The sequence below is a fragment of the Hyperolius riggenbachi genome, chromosome 2, assembly GCF_040937935.1.
Source record: "Hyperolius riggenbachi isolate aHypRig1 chromosome 2, aHypRig1.pri, whole genome shotgun sequence".
NCBI lineage: Eukaryota > Metazoa > Chordata > Amphibia > Anura > Hyperoliidae > Hyperolius > Hyperolius riggenbachi.
Window position 1 is genome coordinate 94,264,081 of NC_090647.1, and position 23,685 is coordinate 94,287,765.

At 44.8% G+C, this 23,685-nt stretch overlaps 1 protein-coding gene across 5 annotated transcripts in view; it reads right to left on the reverse strand.

Annotated features, from left to right (window-relative positions):
* Nucleotides 1–23,685, reverse strand: part of DCLK1 (doublecortin like kinase 1) — a 450,773-nt gene that overhangs the window by 183,478 nt on the left and 243,610 nt on the right. For 3 of the 5 annotated variants that reach the window (XM_068267071.1, XM_068267072.1, XM_068267076.1), the window contains exon 6: nucleotides 16,444–16,538. In XM_068267071.1, the coding sequence (XP_068123172.1) occupies nucleotides 16,444–16,538 (95 nt within the window). Of the gene's footprint in view, nucleotides 1–16,443; nucleotides 16,539–17,494; nucleotides 17,845–23,685 lie in introns of those variants that run through there. The other 2 variants (XM_068267074.1, XM_068267075.1) reach the window with 1 other exon arrangement.

Consider the following 23,685-nt stretch of genomic DNA (forward strand, 5'->3'; position numbering starts at 1 on the left):
CAAGGGGGCATGAGGTACAAAGGGGGCATAATCTACAAGAAGCCCCTTCACCATGGATGCACCAGGTTTAGTATATATTTTTCCCCTGGTTTTTGTCCTCTAAACCTAGATGCGTCTTATGGTCAGGAGCGTCTTATAGTCCAAAAAATACAGTATTCCCTTTTTTGACCTAAGTAAAGGGGAAATCCGGAATGACAACGTCAGCGTGGAACCCTGGTGACCAGAAAGAGAAAAAGAAAGAGAAACAGACCTGGAGCACCAATAGTGTAGTATTTTCACAAAAGGTAAAATTAATACACAACAATGCTACTTACAAACACGTTTCTGTTAAGAGAATGTGGAGAAAACTCGGATGGAAAGTCCTCTTCCGGACTTGGGTTGCACTCCAATCGAAAAAGGCCACTGGAACCACTGGATATCGTTTGAAGGAATAACCCCTCAGAGTGAGACTAGAGTAAACAGGATGGGATGAGGCACCCCAGTGTGAGTGTAAACTACCAATTTGGGAGATAATAACGAACAGTCTTACCTTGATATGGAGGTTCAAGAATAATTTATTGGACACCAAAAACAAAGGATGCGTTTCTTGGGTTTCACCCACTTCTTCAGGTTAATAATACAGTATCATTAATCTATGTAGCATGGGTAAGAAGTGCGTAAAGGTAAGACTGTTCCTTATTAACTCCAAAATTGGTAGTTTACACATTTACACTGGGGCGCCTCCTCCCATCCTGTAAAGTTAACTGCAGAAAAGTTTATGCATTCGTTTTGGAGAGGAAGGTAGGGGGGCGGAGATATAACTTCTATGCGATTATTTCTGATATCTGTGATCTAAGTAGAGACATTGGATGCAATTGTACCGCACTGAATTGCAATGCATGGTTGTAAACATCAAACTGTCTATAAACTTCTGATGTCATGCTCATCGTACCTGCTGTGTGTTACTAAAAACGCGATCAGCAACGCACAGGTGGGGGAGGGGCCAAATGTTTTATTGGCATTACATTTCTTGTCTCCAGTTCTCTGGCAACCTCTTTTATGTATAAAACGCGTAATATTCAGTACAGCTATAGCCAGTTATAAACTAAGCCCTTTAATTGCAGCAGAAGAAATTTTGCATTTTAATGTACACTGGTTTGCTAATTACCGCCTTGAATTATACGCATATCGTTTCTCCCACTAACAATTACACAGAAATAAACCAGAGCAGGCTTATTTCCGTAAAAGAAAAACAAAAGAATGTGCTGCCTTCTTTGTTACTGTGTGATGGTCTTGCTCCCAATTCTTACCACACTAGAAATGGCAATAATTGTGCGCATTATACTTGTAATTGAAGGCGGGAAGATGAAGCGGTCGAGGAACTGGGTTGCCATGGGAGACAATAATGTCCAGAATCCCTCAAGCAATCTATGATCAAACAGAGAGGTGCTAAATAGCTTTGAGATATGTCATGCGGCTGTAAATGCTGGGATGTGTGCCTAAGCACAAAGGCTTTTTATGTTATTAACAACGGGTATTTTGCTCCCGGGGTACAGTCATCTCTTCTTTTCTGAATTGCTGGAGGATAAAAAAAGAAATCAAACTAGAAATCTGTCAAAGGGCCCCTTGGTTTAATGGGTATATTACATAATGGGTCTGTTTTAAAAGAGGTCTAACTATATAATTGCAGTAACTAGGCGCTCTAATTTGAGTTTTTTGTAAATGAGTGAGTGAGCTCTGAAAATTAACAACATCATTTTGCAGTCACATCAGCAGATAGGTGACTGAGGGCCTGTGCTTCACTGAAGAAGAACATCTAAAGGTGGCTACACGCGTGCAGGAAATTGAGGCATGAGGGCGCCGGGTGATGCCGATATAAGTCTAAACGATAAATACTGTGAACTGGGTGCCAAATGAAAACGAACAATTTTTTTTACAGTGGTAATGATGATCGTAAAACATTGGTAAATGCTACAGATATTTTACTACAACTAAACCTAACCCTACTCTCACACAAACCCCCCACCCTTTCAACGCTTAACCTGAAAACTGTAACCCCCCCTTACTGATGCCTAACCTTAAAACCCCCCTTCCTAACCTTATAATTTTTAAAAATGAAAAAGTCGTAAATACAAAAGACAGAAAAAAATCAAAAACTATAAGGTTTTACATTTCAAAAATGAAAAATTTCATTAAGACAGACCCGCGGCCCAGTGGCATATTTAGAAGGGTGCTAGCATGGCACGTGCCATGGGTGCAGCTGCCCCATGGGTGCCATGCCTGCCCCTTCCCATGCAAGCTTTGCTTTGCTTCAATGCCTGACGTGCGGCTCTCCTCCCTTCCCCCTCATGCTCCGCTATGCTTGACCGCAATAAGCCTGCCTGCCTCCCTCCTCCCCAACTCACTGACAGGCCTCCTCAAATCAGCGCGATCAAAGAAGCAGAGCAGCGGCTCACAGTGACCACGGGTGAGCTTTAAATGAAGGAAGTGACTAATGACATCACTTCCTGCAATTGAAGCGTACCCCCGGTCACTGTGAGCCGCTGCTCTTCTGGCTCTTTGGTCAGGCTGATTTGAAGAGGCCTGTCAGTTAGTTGGGGTGACAGAAGATGCAGCGGGGAGGAGGGAGGCAGGCAGCCGCAAGTCAGGCATTAGACACTGTTGCTGGCTGCTGTAAAGTGGGCCTGAAATCTTGCACAGGACAAAAGGAAAACATAATGAAATGCACCCTGTATTAAGAGAGTTTAGCCTGTGTAATTCCCCCTCATCACTGGTGTGGGGCTGTTCAGCCTGAGGAAAGACCAGTAGGTCTGAAACAGCAGGCTGTCGCTGGTAGCTTCCCTGCACTTTTTGACACCTTTTATAGATTTTTAATCTATACTAAATAAAGAGCTTTGTTTTATTCATAAAAGAGCTTTACTTTTGGAGGTGCCGACCCACTCTGTGGACTCCTTAAACACCGTCTGAGGGGTACTGAAGGACGGCCGGGCCTGGGCACTCCACTTTTGAAACTGCATGGGTACTGATCACTCAACAGTTTATCATCAATGTACTGTAGCCCTTCTCTTTCATTATCAGCTCCCTTGGGCATCATTTTCCCTTTTGCATGTGCTGCTCCCCATTTTCAGCCTCCTCTTTCATTTGTAGCAAACCCCCTTTCATTATCAGGTGCCTCCTTGGGCTGCAGCCGCCCAAGACCTGGGCCTTTGTGGCCTTTGCAGAAATCCAGCCCTGTGTGGATGAAGCCTATTTAGGCCATAGAATCACTTATCCGCTACATTACAAAATGTCTTGAGCACAGCAGTTCTTACACGCGCTAGCAGACTATTTAATGGAAGTCAAATTTTCCTCTAAGTACACAGCTAGCTCTAGGCTGTACTTCCCCCATTTTTTCATTCTTACACTTGAAAAGACAAACCAGTATTAAATGAGTGCTGGCAAAGCATTAGGGTCATGTCTGGTGGCAGGAAGCCACAACACAAACAGTGCTCTAAAACTCGGATAACTGGATAATGTGTATGTTCCCAATTCCCAGAGCCTTTATTGCACAGTACATGATGCTCAGTGGGTCACTTGGTGCTCTTGGTGCTCAGGGGGAATCCAAACAGAACAGAAAAGCAGGAAAGTGAATTCCTTTTGCTTTGCATGCAATTTTTTCCAAGTGTTTGCCACAAGGCAGAGCAGAAATCTCAGTGATAAAAGCAGCAGCAAGTGACAACGCAGCATCAGAGCGGGTCACAGGCATGTGTGAATGCAGGGAGCCGGTTACAGGCATGTGTGAATGCAGGGTGGGGGTTACAGGCATGTGTGAATGCAGGGAGTAGGTTACGGGCATGTGTGAACACAGGGAGCGGGTAACAGGCATGTGTGAATGCAGGGAGTGGGTTACGGGCATGTGTGAATGCAGGGAGGGGGTGACAGGCATGTGTGAATGCAGGGAGCGGGTTGCAGGCATGTGTGAATGCAGGGAGTGGGTTACAGGCATGTGTGAATGCAGGGAGCGGGTTACAGGCATGTGTGAATGCAGGGAGCGGGTTACAGGCATGTGTGAATGCAGGGAGCGGGTTACAGGCATGTGTGAACGCAGGGAGCGGGTTGCAGGCATGTGTGAATGCAGGGAGTGGGTTACGGGCATGTGTGAATGCAGCGAATGGGTTACAGGCATGTGTGAATGCAGGGAGTGGGTTACAGGTATGTGTGAATGCAGGGAGCGGGTTACAGACATGTGTGAATGCAGGGAGCGGGTTACAGACATGTGTGAATGCAGGAAGTGGGTTACCGGCATGCGTGAATGCAGGGAGGGGGTTACAGGCATGTGTGAATGCAGGGAGCGGATTACAGGCATGTGTGAACGCAGGAAGCGGGTTACAGGCATGTGTGAACGCAGGGAGCAGGTTACAGACATGTGTGAATGCAGGGAGTGGGTTACAGGCATGTGTGACTGCAGGGAGCCGGTTACAGGCATGTGTGAATGCAGGGAGCTGGTTACAGGCATGTGTGAATGCAGGGAGCAGGTTACAGGCATGTGTTAATGCAGGGAGCCGGTTACAGGTATGTGTGAATGCAGGGAGCGGGTTACAGGCATGTGTGAATGCAGGGAGGGGGTTACACGTACGTGTGAATGTAAGGAGCCGGTTACAGGCATGTGTGAATGCAGGGAGGGGGTTACACGTACGTGTGAATGCAAGGAGAGGGTTACAGGCATGTGTGAATGCAGGGAGGGGGTTACACGTACGTGTGAATGCAGGGAGAGGGTTACAGGCATGTGTGAATGCAGGGTGCGGGTTACAGACATGTGTGAATGCAGGGTGCGGGTTACAGACATGTGTGAATGCAGGGTGCGGGTTACAGACATGTGTGAATGCAGGGAGTGGGTTACAGGCATGTGTGAATGCAGGGAGCCTGTTACAGGCATGTGTTAATGCAGGGAGCCGGTTACAGGCATGTGTGAATGCAGGGAGGGGGTTACACCTACGTGTGAATGTAAGAAGCATACACTACACTATCTATGTGTGTCACACTGGGCTGGCCAGGAAACCAGAGGGCTCATCCAGCATCACATGCCACAGATGGACAGGCAGATGTCTCTCTAGGAATGGACATGGTAACACATATGCTATTCCTGAAATGAGATGTGATTCACCCTGTAATTTTCCTCCCAAACAGCGTACCAATTGTGAGAGCTGATTAAGTAGAAGATCTGTTTCTCCATAGGCTAAAGAAAGATCAGTTATTAACCGCAAAGGGACATCACCTCCACCCAGCCCAGCCACTGCAAGCAAGGAATCAGCAATGCATTGCTGACTGTTTTTATTGGGCCATTCATCACCATTTTAGAGCAAGAGAAAGACATTTTGAATCAGGATGGTTTTATTACCTAACTTAGAAAACAAACAGTAAATGTCCAGTTATGAAGTCTTCTTGAGACTCGATTCCTGTATACTGGCAACATGTAGAACACACAGCTTATATACACTGGACATGAAAAGGAGATAAATTGTTTTGCAAACATAAATAAATGCCATTGGATGCTTTAATTAAAACATCAGGAGGGCCTCACAGGGATACTAGTGAATTTATGACAAATAGATAAGACCATTTGTTTGCTTAAATATCACATAATGCAAACTCAGTATACAGGAATAAAGTCTGAGGAAGGCTTTATAGCCAAATAATTCTAAGATAGCCAATAGATGGTATCATCCTGATTCAAAACTTCTTTATTTTACTGATGGCCAGCACGGTACAATACTTTAATACATTATAGAGCAGTAAATGATGATGTGAAAAGTGCTGTAATTAATATCAGTGCAGTAAACTGCGGTCTCCATCAGAGTGGCCTGAGATAAGAAAGTGCTAACTTAACAGCAGCTCTACATGATTATTCTCCTCTTCTACAGCACACAGCATGTGACTGACTGATGCCTCAGAACTGCTCTAGGGATCCGCCATCTAAGGAATCCCATAGCAACAGTTCTCACAGCACATGCATCTTACCGCCAGCTTTATCATTTCTTTGGTTAATGGAATGGCACTGTAAAAAAGGCTGATTCTAGTTGAGCAGATGCTGTGAAGAAAAATTAAATGTTCAAAACCCCTCTATGGCAGTGATCTGCAAATGTGTCTCTCCAGCTGTTAAGGAACTACAAGTCCCACAATGCATTGCAGGAGTCTGACAGCCAAAGTCATGATTCATAAAGGCAAATGCATTGTGGGACTTGTAGTTCCTTAGCTGGAGAGCAGAGTTTGCACATCACTGCTCTATGGCAAGACATACGGACATTCTTACATGCATTACATTTCCCCTTCCCTTCATATGCAGTTGAGCTACTCATGAACAGTCAGTGAAGGCCTAGCGCCCTCTTTGGGAACCAAATCGCCCTGTCCCTCTTTCTTCCTCATTTGTCCCTCTTTCAGGACTGATGTACATATCTATGTAAGGATTTTTCTACTGAAAAAATGAAATGTGTTAAATTGACTCTAAACTTTATTCCCATGCTTTAAATTGATATATTTCTTATTTTCAAATGTTAATATGAAGGAAAATGAACCAGGATAGAAAGGACCAGTGTGGTTTGAATTATAAAACAGCATATTTTTCTTATGAAAACTTTCTGGTATGTGTGACTAGGGGTGTGGAGAGGGCATGGCTAGAGGTGTGGCTTAAGTGTCCCTCTTTCTTATCTCAAAAAGTTGGGATGCATGAGTGAAGGCCAACTCTAGAAATAGCAGACATCTAATGTCCAGTCAGAGGCAGACATAGTTCCATGCAGCTGCACCACAGTCAGGGCCAGATTGGTTCAGGTTTACACCAGTACCCATCCCTTTCAGAAGCTGTCTCCACTTCTTATCACTCCCCTCCATAGTTGTCTTTCCCTCCATGTAGTTGTCTTTCCCTTCATGTCATTTTCCCCCCATGTGGCTGTCTCATTAGAACTATGTACCCAGTAAAGTGCTGCAGAAGATGGAAGTCCTATATAAATACACAATACTTATACGGTAGGGCATTAGACTATGACTATGGCAGTGATTAGAGTGTGAGCTCCTCTGAGGAAAGTCAGTGACATAGCTATGTACTCTGTGAAGAGCTGCATAAGATGTCAGCGCTATATAAATAAATAATAATGATATGGTAGGACATTAGACTTTGTCTATGGTAGGATTCGATTTTGAGCTCCTCTGAGGACAGTCAGTGACACGACTATGTACAGTACTCTGTAAAAAGCACTGTGCAAGATATCAGTGCTATATAGATACATAATAATAATAATAATAATAATATTAAAAATAATGGCATGGTATTTTTTTGTTGTTGTTGTTTTTTTACCATTTACATTTTTACATGTTTTCATCTTTTCTTTAGTGATATGTGTGACACTTCTGCATGAGGAGCAGTGGCAGTTTGCTTGTGATCATGTATGAGACATAATAGGTAGAAAGTATGTGCTACATTAATACAGTCCCTACAGAATGTAAGCTAGGTTCACATACTTCTAGGTTATTGACAATTTTTTAATCCATCTACCATTTATTATGATCACATGGTATCCCCTTTATTTATTCTGCACAGTGGCCCACTGTTAGCTTTCTCCACCATTGTGTACAATACAGTATTCTAATTTGCCTACTCAATACAGAATCCCAATGGTCAGGGGTGGATTTCCAAGGCATCTACAGGTGCCACAGTAGGGTGCTCTTGCCTAATGGTACCACCACAGAAGGGTAGGGGGCTTCTGGGGACAGACTGTTAAAAATAAAAAAACTGCTATCCACAGAGACTTAGGCCCTATTTACACTTAATCAGTTGGTACACGTTATTTTTTCTTCTCCACAGCAGTGCATTATGAAAAATCTTTCAGCTAAACTACGTATAGTTTGAACTGAGGCGTTGGGAAACATGGGCATTACTTTGAAAATCAGTTGTCCTTTCAGTTATAACTGAGAGCAACTGATTAAGTGTAAAGGGGGCCTAATAGGTGGTTCATTCATACTTATCTATATGTGTACAGATAAAGCACAAGCACTGTAATGTGCCATAATGTATATTAATGTAGCAAAACTGTGCAAAGATGGACAAGCAAGTCCTGTTGTTAGTTTTATTGGAACTTCCATATTATCCCATCTGGAAAGATTGGCAGCTTTTTGTTAAAGTTCTGTTTGCTCTGACTATTGTTGGAAAGCTGAAGGTCCCAACTTTCTGTTGCACTGGGTCCCGAGTCATTATGACGCTCAGTTCCCAAGTTATGGGGTTTTGAAGCACGGGTGTCCCCTGAACTTGGCTGCAGAAAGTGCAATTAAAGAAGTACAGAACGAACCCTACATGATGATAAGCAGTACACCCCTGGTAGGTCTTCTTCTTCCTTCGCAGCATAAATCTGTGTAATTAAAACTTATGTCAACTGCCCTGGGTCTCTCATTACAGATGAATGAGCAGTGCAGCTATGCACTCTCCTCTCCTCTCTGTCATGGGCAGGAGATTCAATTCCACTGTGCTCTCTGCAGCAAAGTGCAATGGACACCCATCCCCCAAACCCCCTCTAACTTGGGAATGGGGCATCGCATTGACTCAGGACCCAGTACAATAGGAAGTCAAGACTTTTAGCTTTTCCAAAAATGGTTAGATCTGGCAAGGGGATCAAACAGAACAAAAAGCTGCCAAAGTTTCCAGACGGGATAATACGTAAGTACCATTGTATTAATAGGTTTGGCTTAGAACATTGCATATATTGATGGGCAAAGCTTAATGCAGTAAAGAATTTATGTTATGCAGGGCCGGCCCTAGACTTTTTGCCGCCTGAGGCAAATTTTAAAAAAATTGTCACCGCCGCCCCTCCCCTCCCCCCCCCCCTCTGGAGGGGTAGCTGGCAGGACGGGGGTATTGGGCCAGCGGCAGGGAGGGGGGTCGGACCCCCCCCTCCCTCGCCTGGGTCCCCCGTCCTCCGCTCCCCTCCAGCCTAAATAGAAGCAGCCGTATGTGTAAGAGGCACGGGCGGGGAGGATACTCACCTCTTCCCAGCGTGCGCTCCACTGACGTCACTTCCTGCAGCGTCCTGCAGGAAGTGATGTCAGTGGAGCGCACGCTGGAGCGAGGAGGAGGTGAGTGTCTCCCCGCCCGTGCCTCTTACACATACGGCTGCTTCTATTTAGGCTGGAGGGGAGCGGAGGACGGGGGACCCAGGCGAGGGAGTGGGGGGTCCGACCCCCCTCCCCGCCGCTGGCCCAATACCCCCGTCCTGCCAGCTACCCCTCCAGCTCGGCGGGCCGGCTCCCCGCACCCACGGACGGGCGGGTGCCGCCCCTGGAAATTTGCCGCCTGAGGCAAAAGTTTCACCCCGCCTCATGAGCGGGCCGGCCCTGATGTTATGTGATTAATCCATCCCTGCTCATACCAAACACTAGAGAAATAATTTGTATATCTGTATAGAATAGTGGCTGCGGCCTCCTGCTGAGCTCTTGAAATGAAACTGAGACATATAAATAAAAAACACCTAATGTTGAAACTACCAGTTTAGCTTCCTCACTTACCTCTACCTGGCATCTGACAAAATGCCCCTGCCTACATCTCCAGACCCTGTGAGGACTCCTCATCCTCCTGATGTCATCCTCTGGCTTGTGCAGCAACATCACTGTAACCTCTACAAGTCAAAGTCTCTGGGAATCTCCAGAGCTCAGTGTGGGTGAGAGTACTTTGGTTAAAAGACTCAGCATAATAACTTTGACAACTTTGCAGAGAATTTGAGGAATACCCATGGATTAAAAAGATTACACACCTCTCCAGCCCCGTCCCACCCCAGAAAAGAACTATCACTTAGCTCATAGTTATGCGCATACTCATAATAAGACTTTTTACGTAAAGCTTGAGCTCACAGCAGTCTGACACAGGGGCGTAACTACAGAGGAGCTACCCCTGGGGGCCCCAACTACTACCGCCTCTATAGAACCCCAAATACTACGGTACTTCACTCCCTCCAATAAAGGGGTCCGTTGTTCAGATCAGGCCTTTTTGTGGCTACACTTGTTATGGGTGTGAAGATTATGATGGCCTCACTTGTTTTTAATGGCTGTGAGGGCCACCAGGGTTTGACAAGGGAAAGGGGTGTAAACATTGGGGGTCCCCATTAAAGTTTTGCTGGGTTGCCCCATGAATGATTTGTAGTTACGTCACCGACTGAACTATACACAATTTCATATCCAACTGTTTTCCTAGTGCTATACTGCCGCTACTAAACTCCCATAATGCACCTTTTATGAAAAAACGCTTTACATTATTCCCTCTTCTGTATAGTCGGTCACATAAATGTATCTGCCTTGTTACAAAGGATGCTCTGTAACTAGGACCAAATGAGAGGTCTGTGGCTTGGCTATGCTCTCCATGATCTCCCAGACTCCTTTGCAACAGTCTGATCGCTCGCCGTGTTATGCTTTTAATGTCCCATCATTACTGATAAGTTAAGTCAAAACACCAGTTATGTCAAGCAGTGTCCCAGCAGGTGAAATCTGCCAGGACAAAGGTCTTGTCAAAAAGAGGAAGGTCAGAAAAGAGAAGGAATCTAAGTTCAAGAAAAAATGGCTTAAAATGAGATTTGGCCATTAGTGTAGTGTATTTATACTTAAAGAGAAACTCGGACCAAAAATTGAACTTTATCCCAATCAGTAGCTGATACCTCCTTTTACATGAGAAATCTATTCCTTTTCACAAACAGACCATCAGGGGGCGCTGTATGACTGAAATTGTGGTGAAACCCCTCCCACAAGAAAAGTTTGAACTTTTGGCAGTTTCCTGTCTGTGAACCTTGTTGCATTGTGGAAAATAGCTGTTACAGCTGTTTCCAACTGCCCAAAACCATGCAGCAGCTACATCACCTGCCAACAGTAAAATGTTCACTGGAGTTCCTCTTTATGTGGGCTTTAAATGCCTTGAAACGAGGCCCTGCTCAATAACGCAACAGAAATTGCTGATTGCATTGTTTATTTTGGCCCTCTTTTTAATACCGGTTTGTCACCTCCACCATGTACAGTATAAGCTGTTACACTGTACCTATACTGATAGTAAACTAACTACACTGTGTCTGTGTGCTGATTCTTGTTTAAAAACTTGTTTTGAAACTTTCCCACTGCTTCTGAAATGTCCTCTCTCTAGCATCCCTGTGAACATCTTATAAGCCCTGCTGAAAACACTAAATATAGCTAGTCAGGGGAGGTTTTGCAGTAGATAGTAGCAGTAATATGATTGTATTGAAAAGAGGGTTCAAACCAATAATAGGAGTACCTTTTGGTGCCACTTCTGCCTCAATGTTAATATTATGGATCTACAGTATATCAGTATAATCAATCAGAATTTCAAAAGTCTAGAAGAAGAAAATGGTGAAATGTTTGTTCTATTCTTTTTTTTACCATTGGGCCCCAAAGTCTTTCAGCAATGTCTTCTACCATGTTTAGGGTTGCCCTCTGATCTCTTCTTCTTGCTGTTTGTTATAAACCATCTGTTTCACAGACATTGAGGCTCGATTCACAATTAGGCCTCTTTCAGATAGGTAGCTGACAGGCAGTGGATCCACCACCTATCGGGTGCTCTACTGCACTGGCCAGGCGCTTGGTACAGGCACCCCTCCTAGAGGTAACATTTGAGAGCAGTCGCAGCCATGCTCAGATGAGACCACTGCTATTTGGCTGAATTTTAATTGCCCGCCCAATAGCGCTCATGGGCGGCAGATGAAAAACTGGACAGTTTGGCAAGCATGCATGCAGCTCAGTTGTCTGTCTGAAAGAGGTCTTAGGGATTTCATGAAAGGAGCGCAAAAGACCAACAGACTCGTCAAAATATTCTAGTTAAGCATAGGATCCTTTCACACATGTGTGCCAACATGTCCGTTCTGTCTGGTGTTAGTTGAGTTCATCGCAGTGATGGAATGCAAAGTCCTGACCTTCCCAGATGGAAGTCGGTCACGTCATGTTATCTGTGACTTGTCCGATGAAACAAACACAACAGCACTTCTGTGAACAAGGGGGTTGTACTGTGACAACTAAAGCCATTGTAGTTTGAACCCAGCCTTGGCACATGTACAGTGGTGAGCAGGCCGCAATTTATCTCACAGGAACCTATAGGCTCAGATGTCCTGGCACCATAGACCTTTCACTCCACAAACCGCGCTGCAAGTGTGCTGGCTGTCCCGGCCGTCACTTTTACCTTACTTCCCTTGCCTGTCATAGGTAGCTACAGGTGACCTTTAATATTGATGGTACTTCTGGCTACCTAATACTAAGTAGTTAGAGGTGCCCCAAGTATTAGGTAGCTAGAGGAACCCTCAGTATTAAGGAACTAGTGGTACCCCCTGACTGAAGGGAGATCTTGTCAGAGGAATGCCAAAAGCAGGATGAGTAACCTCTCATTTACACCCTCATCAGAACTTTGCATAGAGAAGGAGGGAGGCACTCAGAGAAGGGAGTGAGCCACCTTTCCATCATCAGGTGCCTGTAGGCATGAGCCTACAGTGCCTTATGGTAAATCCAGCCCTGGTGGTGGGTGCAGATCAGTTAGGATCCAGACTTTGCCGCTCATAGTCCAGGCGCACAAATACCTAATTTTATAATTTCACTGAGTTAAACTTGGTTTTCGCTGAACAAAGCAGTTGCTTTGTGTTGGAAATGAAAACCTGTCCTGTAATATGAAATGTGAGAAGAATGTAATTGCCTGCTACAAAAGCTGCAGATGTTTAGTACTGTCAAAGCTGAAATGGTTTTACTACAATCTGAATACATTTGTCATGTTTACGTTTGGCTGCATCTGTGCCGGGTCATTATCTCCCAGGTGTGGTGGCAGCTAGCGTTTGCCTGGCAGAATGTTGGCATCAATAAACCGTCATATGCAAGATGTAATGTAAAGGCCGTTTTATACACAACTGGAAGAAAAAGGAAGTTGGCAAAGGCTGGAAGTTCGCTTGAATATAGTAATGGCTGGCCAACCACATCTGTTCCATATCGCCTGAAAATTTAATGGTATAAAGTCCCCTGACTTGAGTAGTAGCAACATACCTCTAACTCTTAATGTGATGATCTGCTGGAAACTGGCGAATAAGGTGTATGTAAAAAAACTTGCACTGTTCTCCACTGTAGCCAAAGGCATTGTCCACTTTGAAAGTGGTGACTGCTATTTGGCGATCTATAAACCACTGATCTGGCTGATTCCCCCTTTATACATATGACAGTTATCACTAAAAAGCCTTTAAGTGATGGCAATGAGGGATTATGGGAAAGTGCCTCATCCTGCTCACTCCATCTTCAAGTGTATGCCTTCAGGAGTGAGATACCAGTCAGTTGCAACAAAAACTTCCAGGCACATGAGCAGCTTCTTCCGCCAGACGGTAGCTATACTTAAAGGACACCCGAGGCGAAAATAAACAAATGAAATAAATAATTGTGTCTATCTTCCTTCTTCTAAAAATGACTTTTTGAGATATTTCACAGTTTTATTATATGTTTAAATCTACTTTTTAAGTTTTAACTGTTTTATTGTTTTTGCTCAATGTCACATTCATTGAAGTATGCCAGAGCTAAAATGTATGAACTATTGGCCCTGTTTATCTCTTCCCTGCTCTCAGAAGCCATTTTCTGCTAGGAAATTGTTTTATAGTTGGAATGTCTTATCAGTGAGTGTCGCACTGTAGTCACTTCCTGTCTGAGTCAGGACTGAGTCAGTCACTTACATACCTAATATTTAACTCTATCAGGCAGAGAAAGAAAAAAGGAACACAGCATAGTTATTTGTGTGCTAGGCACTGTACATACCCACATCTATCTCATCAAGTCACATGTCACCTTGGGTATTCTTTAACCTGCTGGGCGGTCTGGACGAGCTCAGCTCGTCCAGTACCGCCGGAGCCTGCCGCTCAGGCCCTGCTGGGCCGATTTGGCTCAAGTAAAAAGCAGCACACGCAGCCGGCACTTTGCCAGCCGCGTGTGCTGCCTGATCGCCGCCGCTCTGCGGCGATCCGCCGTGAGCAGCGGCGAAAGAGGGTCCCCCCAGCCGCCTGAGCCCAGCGTAGCCGGAACAAAAAGTTCCGGCCAGCGCTAAGGGCTGGATCGGAGGCGGCTGACGTCAGGACGTCGGCTGACGTCCATGACGTCACTCCGTTCGTCGCTATGGCGACGAGGGAAGCAAAACAAGGAAGGCTGCTCATTGCGGCCTTCCTTGTTTATTCTGGACGCCGGAGGCGATCGGAAGAACGCCTCCGGAGCGCCCTCTAGTGGGCTTTCATGCAGCCAACTTTCAGTTGGCTGCATGAAATAGTTTTTTTTTTATTAAAAAAAAACCCTCCCGCAGCCTCCCTGGCGATCTTAATAGAACGCCAGGCAGGTTAATGCAGAACAACGCTGCATTAGGCCTCCTCCTCCACCAGGGCCAGCAGCAGAAGCCAGCCTCCTGCCCCAACTGCCCTCACAGTATTGAGACCCAGACACCACTGGACACATCACCATTAGGAAAATCGCCTATCCATTGCACAGCAATCCTGATGCCATTCTAACGTGACAGCAGACCCGTGGACCGGGGGCTGGACGCAGAGCGATCTATGACCAGTCTAACAGTGGTCATATTGGAAGGGTGAGTGCAATTCCTATGGGAGAAATTTATATTGTATTTGATGATACAGCGGAGCGCTTCCTATTGACAACATATAAAAAATCTCCCAGGAATTACCTAATAATTATACTTGTGGATGTCCTTCAATAGAAGGAAAACCTCCAAGCCTCGTTTACAACTGTAGCGAGAGGTACATAGAGACTGCCATATCTATTTCCTTTCAAACAATACCAGTTGCATGACAGCCCTGCTGATCTATTTGACTGCAGTAGTGAATAACACCAGAAACAAGCATGCAGCTAATATTTTCAGATCTGACAGTAATGTCAGAAACACCTGATATTCTGCATGCTTGTTCAGGGTCTGTATGTTTCATCGGATTTGATGATAAATTATCAAATCAGATTATCGATAAGCCGCCAAGTCGACAGATGTATGGCTACCTTAAGAAGGTTCTTCAGACAGTTTTGGCAGAGTGTAGGTGTAATCAGTACAGAGCAGCCAATCTGATTTCACTTAGAAGAAAGCTAGATGGAATGAGTTGGACCTTCAGGCGCTGCCAGGGGTAAAGTATTGCACTTTGCTCTTTTTTGTTCTTGCTGAATTACTTTGCAAAGTCCCTTATCTGTAATAGAACCATTTTGCAGGTTGGATTTTTAAAAAATACATTTAACTAAATGAGATAAAGTAGCTCAGGATGTTTTCTACGCAATTCACAGCACGGTCTATGAAAGTGAAATTCCACCGTTGTTAAGAAACAAGCAATCCTGTAAGTTGACCTATAGACCTTGGTAGGCTTAATACTGCATATTATTTCAAACTGCATACCCTGGTCCAAAGCACAGAACCCCCCAAGAATCCACCATTATTGTAATACAGACAGACAACTTGGGAGTGTCAGTGCTGCGGCCATTTACTCAGTTGGTGCTGATGTAAAAAATATCCAACAAAACCTCCTGTTTTGTGCAACTGATTACGCATGCAAGAAGAGGAAATACCTGGGCTCTCTGTACCACAACACAGACTAGACCAGGAGATAAGTGCTGTCTGTCCTTATAGTTCATTGTGGAAATGGATAGCTGCCTGCACATTGAAATTGAAAAGCAATTTTTAATAACTGCCAAATCCATTTGTGTAGCAAGGATACATGTTTGCAGAAATGCTTTAGGTCGGCTTCACACTGAGTATGGGGTCGCATCGCATCGCCAAAAACCAGGCCTTCAGGGAGTACTGCGTTAGTACACGATAATCACTGTCTAGCAGCCCGCCACGCAGGAAGTGACGCCCACTTCCTGTGGCTGATGCTATCACATGTGCGGAAGTGTATTGCAAAATATATGCCTCCACACATGCGCGATGTGGTGGGTTTTCACATTCATACTTATTGCCATAGACGTACATGACTTCCGGTCCGCCGCAGCTCGCTGCATAACCGTGCGTTAACGTCGGTTTATCGGAGTGTCAGGGATGCACCAAAAACGTCACTTCCGTCGGATCGCGCCATACCGCCCCAGTGTGAAAGTCTCCATCGACTTTCATTGCCCTGCGGTGGGGTGCGGTAAAATTACCACACCGCCCCAGTGTGAAAAGGCCCTGAGAATAAGTGGAATTTCATTTCTGTGGAGAAGAATCCTGATGAAACCGAATGGCATATTCATATCCCTGTACAATGCAGCAGTATAGCGGTGATATATAAAGTTATGATGCTTGACTGACACATTAAGGCCATCTGAATAATTGATCCGCTCCCCTTCTGGCACAATACCCGTCTGAGTGACACATGGCAACGCCAACAGGATGCAGCTCATTTCAAAGTCATTCAAGGCAAAAATCACTTGACAGTAAAAAAAAATAATAAAAAATAGTAGAAAAAATAAGACTTGTACCCTCTGTTTGCGCAGGCTCCCCGGGCTGGTCGGCGATGGGCTTGGCGATTTCCCAGAACGAGGAGTAGAGAGCTGGCTCCCTGGGGTCCCATTGACTGAGAGGAGAGAATGAAAAGGAACAAGTTAATTATAAAACATTCTTAATCCTTATCGCAACGACCTTCGGCTGAGCGGATCGGCGCATAATGTATTATTGCGACTTCATTGTGCTCACTCTACAACAAAACAGCCACTTGTACGTCATTCCATTCACAAGGCACACACTGCAGTCTGAAGAGCCATAGGGAAAACAGGAGAGAATACAAATCCTTTATCCCAGCACAATCAGTGCTGCATAACACTCTGCACCGGGCAAAGCAAAGCCGCCCCGCCGGATGCCAGCCGCGTCTGCAGCACCGTTCAGCCTCAGTGATTTACAGAACTGTCACACACAGCCAAGCGCATCTGTAACTTGCATCTAACTTTGTCCTGACCACAGCGTATCAACCTCTGCTTGTCACAGGTTACCGTTCATACTGCAGCCATAATAATTCACTCATTAACGCTTATTCACCAATCAAGCCTATAGACGAAACATCAAATGCAGAGGTACAAAAACAGCATGAACTTATTGCCATTAAACTATGTGCGACATTAATAATGCAAAACCAGTAAGCTTGTCAAGAGTTCACAATTCAATCCCCCCATTTGAAAATATCTATGGAAACAGCTGCAGAGATTGCAGAAAGGACATTGCTGAAATAGGATGGAAAATGGAATAATAGCATAACCAGGTGAGATACCTGTGTAAGTGCTACAGGCACAATACAGCACTGATTGTTCACAACAAACTAACACTTAAAAAAAGAATACAAGCTAAGACAATGTTGCTGGCAAGTGGGATAAAAAAAGCAAATATGAGGTTGAGGATGAATGACAATGTGGATGAATATTTGAATAATAGTAATAATAATCTACATCATCAGGTATTGTTAGTTGAAGCTTGGCTGTATTAAGCATAATGAAGATTTCTTGGATGCTTCTATGGTAGAAAATAAGGCTTTGAACTTACCTTCTATAAGCTCTAACATGGATAAGGCTTTTGTGATTAGACAGGTAATAAAAACAGGGCAGGTAAGACGGGAGGATATGAAAGGCTGCTTTGTAGTTAATGAAGCTGTGGCACAGTGGAGGAGAGGCAGTGATTAGTTATATCGGGAGGCTAGCCTGTTCATACAGGGAACAGTGTGAGATGCAGGATTCAGAAGCAGATGCTTATAATGCGTAAGCCTTGACGTCTTGCAGGCAGCAGTGGGAGGTGCAGGTGCCGTCTTTAGGGCTACATCAAAGGTGTCAGTTATAGGCAGAAGTCTTCTGCTATCGCTGGGCTAACGGAGAGCATCTCCCCACTCTCTCACCCTCTCCACAAACCCCCCTGAAATCCAAAGTCGTTTAATAAGCTAGCGTGTGAATCAGTATAAGGATCTTCAGAGAGGGCAAAATAGCAAATGACTCATGTGGAAATTGAAAAGACAATAACTCTAAAAATCACTGATGAGTGTTGGAACAGCAAGAGGAAAACAACACATCACTTACAACACAAAACGCTAAATAAGAAAATTGTGCTAACGGCTTAACGGCTGTTATCTGAGCAAATGACTGGGAAGGCACATAACATGGAGCGACTGCATGTACCTGCCACATGGAGGACACCTGACAGAATATAATTACATGTAAGGACTGGCAGGCGGTTGCATATGTCTTCCTATCTGTTTGTTGGGAAACAGAGATAAATATGCTAATATTCGGCTTAAAGCAAACCTGAAGTGAAAATAAACTTATGCGATAATGAATTGTATGTGTAGTACAGCTAAGAAATAGAACATTAGCAGCAAAGAAAATAGTCTCATATTATTATCCAGTACATGAAGAGTTAAAAAAAACACCTTTGGTTGTTATCTGTGCAAATGAGCTTCTCTGAGCTATTTGACCTAACTTGGTCAACTACAGTCCTGTTTTCTGAAGCACTTACAGGAAACCTTGGGCTTCTGCCAGCCCCCTACAGCCGACCTGTGCCCGCAACGTTACCAAACGATCATCCTGTCCCCCGCCACGGCTCACTTTCGGTTCTGGCAGTCACCGCCCTGGCCGTGCTCATCCTCGTTCGTGCTCCCATAGACGGAAGCATGCTGCACCGGCTCAGTAGAGATTTTCTCGTACTGCTCCAGGGCAGGACGCTCCTGGCTACGGGAGCCGTACAAGGACATGCGCAGCCAGGGCCACGCAGGCGCAGTGGATGTCGAACTAAAGTGAGCCCCGGCAGGGGACCAGAAGTTTGTTTGGTAGCATTGCAGGCACAGGCCAGCTGCAGAGGGCTGGCAGAAGCCCCAGGTAAGTGAAGCACTTTTTTTTCCCAAAAAGAAACAGTGAGAGGCAGCTTGAGATAAGGTTTTACTGCAGGAAAGTTCAAAGGATCATTATTAATGCTTTGTTTTATAGCTTAAAAGACAGAATGTGGATGACATGTATATCTCTTTTTAAAGGGACCCTGAAGCAAAAAAAGGTCCCAATTTGGTTAATTACCTCACAAGCCTTCCCTCATTATTCTCGTTCTCGCTGTTCCTGCTCTAGGACCCCGCAAGTCCGTCAACAAGCCTGTGCGCTAATACAGAGCTGAGCAGGCTTGACTTTTCCCGCTGAGCCCGTGGCTCCATCTATGCACGAGCTCTCTGCACATGCGCAGAGCGGGCCAGTTCCATGGTATTTCTGGAGTCCCTGAGCTGGAAAGGAGGGACGGTCTCTGTAGGATCCAGAGGCTTCCCTGCGGTCTAGCACGTGTATGGAGCTCTAAAGATCAGAGCCCCAGTAACTGATGACCGGCTCCAAGTAGACCACCATGAAAAACCCTGGTAACAAATCAGACTGTGAACAGACCCTTTATGAAGATGAACAAGGAAGATATGGTTATACAACTGCATAGCAACAGAGATATGAGCCACTGTGCAAGTTTGACATTGACACCCCCCCCCCCCCCCCCAATAACCGTAAGTGTAATGATCACATGAAACTGACCATTAAAACAGGCTTTCCGAAGGCAGCCACTGCGTGAAGAGAGGAAAAGGATTGGCTTGTTAAGGGTTACTACTATTTAAAGGGATTCTGAAGTCAAAGTAAACTTATGATATAAGGAATTATATGTGTAGTGCAGCCAAGCAATAGAACATTAGTAGCAAAGAACAGAGTCTCATATTGTTTCCAGTACAGGAAGAGTTAAGAAACTTCAGTTGTTAGCACCAACCTACTTTTAACACTAACCTCCTACTATCTACTACTAACACTATACTCCCCAACCTACCCCTGTCCTAACACTAACCTCCTACTATCTACTAATAACACTATACTTCCCAACCTACTCCTGTCCTAACACTAACCTCTAACTATCTACTACTAACACTATACTCCCCAACCTACTCCTGTCCTAACACTAACCTCCTACTATCTACTGCTAACACTATACTTCCACCACCTACTCCTAACACTAACCTCCTACTATCTACTGCTAACACTATACTTCCCCCACCTACTCCTAACACTAACCTCCTACTATCTACTGCTAACACTATACTTCCCCCACCTACTCCTAACACTAACCTCCTACTATCTACTGCTAACACTATACTTTCCCCACCTACTCCTAACACTAACCTCCTACTATCTACCACTAACACTATACTCCCCAACCTACTCCTAACACTAACCTCCTACTATCTACTGCTAACACTATACTTCCCCCACCTACTCCTAACACTAACCTCCTACTATCTACTACTAACACTAACCTCCCCCAACCTACTCCTAACACTAACCTCCTACTATCTACTACTAACCATAACATCCCCCAACCTACCCCTAACACCAACCTCCCAGGCTCCCACTATCTACTACTAACACTAACCTCCTCCAACCTACTCCTAACACCAACCTCCTACTATATACTACTAACACTAACCTCCCCAAAACTACTCCACACAAATCTCCTACTAACACTAACCTCCCCAATCTACTCATAACACTAACCTCCCACTATCTACTACTAACACTAACCTCCCCTAACCTACTCCTATCACTAACCTCCCAGTATCTACCACTCACTCTATCCTCTCCCCACCTATTCCTAACACTAACCTCCCAGTATCTACTACTAACTCTATCCTCCCCCCACCTAGTCCTAACACTAGCCTCCCACTATCTACTACTAACTCTATCCTCCCCCCCCCCCTAGTCCTAACACTAACCTCCCAGTATCTACTACTAACTCTATCCTCCCCCCCACCTAGTCCTAACACTAACCTCCCAGTATCTACTACTAACTCTATCCTCCCCCCACCTAGTCCTTACACTAGCCTCCCACTATCTACTACTAACTCTATCCTCCCCCCCCCCCCCACCTAGTCCTAACACTAGCCTCCCACTATCTACTACTAATACAAACTTCCCCCACCTTCTCCTAACACTAACATCCCAGTATCTACCACTAATATGAACCTTCCCGAACCTATTCCTAACACTAACCTTCCCCTGCCTACTGCTAACATATAACACCGTAAAAAAAGACCAGAGTTCGGCTACAGTGTAGACAAATTCCAGTGTACTACTGCTCTCAGTGAGCAGTTATATAGCCGCTTTAAACCACATGCCTGCTGCCGCTATTTTGTTTGTCTAGATCTACTATATAGCAGTGCTGCTACTTTGCTCAGGCGTCTATGGCACCCACTACTTTTATTCAGGTGCTTCTGGCTGTTGCCAGCAATTCATAATTTTAACATAAGTGCCTATGGTGGCACCAAAAACTCCCCAGCGGTATTTGCGCCAAAATTTCTGCTTCTGCTTTATGTTTCCCCTATGCTTTTCATCTAATTAAACTTACGGTATGTTTCTTTTTTGGGAACTGTTATATCATACCTTTTCTACAAAATCCCCATGGTCAGCTGCCCTTTTATTGTAAACCTTTGAAAAAGCCAAAGAACTCTGAGGATAGAATGATTCACCTCAGGAAAAAAAACCAACAGCCTGTTTGGCAATCAGACTCTTTGTCCAAAATAACAACAAAGTAACCTCTAATCAGCTTTGCTTTCCTGTTCTGACAATTTCTTATTAGGGCAGCTGAAGTATGGATTTGTCAGAAAGCCTCAGGTGTGCATGAGAAAAGGGAGGACGGAAGGAACAGAATTGTGTGATTTAATTACACAAACAATATCCTGAACGGAAGTTCTACAACTATCACAGCATTAAACAGAAAGGTCAACTTCTTCAGTTCAGAGCGCGCTGTTCTATCCTGACTGAAACACCAAAATGTCACACAATATGAATTACGTGTCAGCGGAGGAGGGGATGGCAAGTCAATTGATTGCCCAAACGTTTTCTGGAAAGGTGCCTTCAAAGCATTTTTTACTAGAAAAAGGCATTTTATTAAAGTGGACCTGAACTCTTGTGTAGGACAGAAGGAAAACATAGAGAAATGCACCCTGTATGTATTTAGAGAGTTTAGCTTGTTTAATCTCCCCTCATTTGTGTCTAATCACAAATTGTAATCTGATCTCTCCCCTGTATCACATGATTGCCATGGCAGATATGACAGAAAAGCCCATTTGAAGCACAGGATGTAAACAATATGTCTGCTTCCATGAATCAGGAAGTATAAACAGTGCAGATTTATTTTCGGATTCGTATCAGCTGTAACAAAGAAATGTTTTAGGTTATACTGCTGTTGTGTATCTTTTAGAGCAGAGGGGACATTCTGATTTCAGGTCTGTTTTAATGGAACACCCTCTAAGCATGGACCCCAACCTTTTTTGACCCAAGGACTGCTTCAGAATCGGGCAATTTTTCCAAGGACCGGGCGGGTGCGTGTGCGATTCTTGGTGCGGGGGTTGGGCGTTGTTCTACATGCAGGGTCAGTACCTAAATAACTCCTGGCAGGCGGCAGCAACAGCACTACCCAACTACCATACTTAGCACTTGGAAAGATGCGTTTGCACAAGATAAATTTGGTGTGACAGGTGGCAAAAGGGGGGTGGGGTACTGCCTGGGCTTCACTATCTACTGGCACAGTCACTTCCAGCCTTACCTGCTCTCATCTGCCTCTCCACACTCACTTTTGCCCTTTCCTCCTCCTCACACTCACTTTTGCCCTTTCCTCCTCCTCACACTCACTTTTGCCCTTTCCTCCTCCCCACACTCACTTCTGCCCTTGCTTACACTTTTAGCTTTCTTCCTTCCAGCACCAGCTGCTCACTTCACTTCTGTGCAGATGGAAATCTGTGGCTGAGGAGACCAGAGTGTCCCAGTCATCCTCACTGCTGCCACCCAGTGTCCGTGCTGACAGAATTCATGCAGCATTACAAATTACAGACACAAGTTGGCAGCAGTAAGAATTGTTGCAGACGGCTCTGCTTATCTCAAGCATACGTTGTAGTTCAGTGACGCTTTGTAGTTTAGTAACTAACAGGATGTAAGCCCGACGAAGGCTGCAAGGCCGAAAGCTTGTTTATTCTTATTCATTTTTAAATAGCCAATAAATGGTATCATCCTGATTTAAAACTCCTTGCTTTTACTCATGGCTAACACGGTACAATACCCTACTGTTTATTCTGTGGAGACATAATGAGGAGTCTATCATAGACTGCTTGTATTGGCTCACTAGGGGGAAATAAAATTGATCAGACAAGTTTGTATAACTTGTTTTTTTTAGCGGTAGCACTGGCCAAAGATGCTACCATTATGAGTTGTATATATGTTCATTGCACTGTATAACTGCACTTGCACCTTTGCACCTTATCTATCCCCTAATGAAGTCTCATTTGGCAAAATTTTGGTTTCTTTTATGGTAACTGTGTATTTATTTATCTTGTTGTTTGGTGGGATGAAGCTTTTATCTAGCCAATCCCCTTAGATTATGACCTATATGGTTCTTACACCATGCTAGTGGTAGCAACCATTTCTCTCTGTTGGTGCTAGCCTTAGGGGCCTTTCACACAGTGGCGCAGTGCGGCGTGGCATTTTGCCGCAGCCTAACGCTAGGGCAATGAAAGTCTATGGGGTAGTTCACATTGCATGCGATGCGGTGCACTGGAGGCACCCTATCTCTCACGTGCGCATACCTACGTTACCGTGTGACTCCTGCAGTGACCTGCGGCGGTCGGAAGTCATGTAAGTCTATGGCAATGTGTGTTTTTAAACAACTGCCGCATGTTTTACATGTCA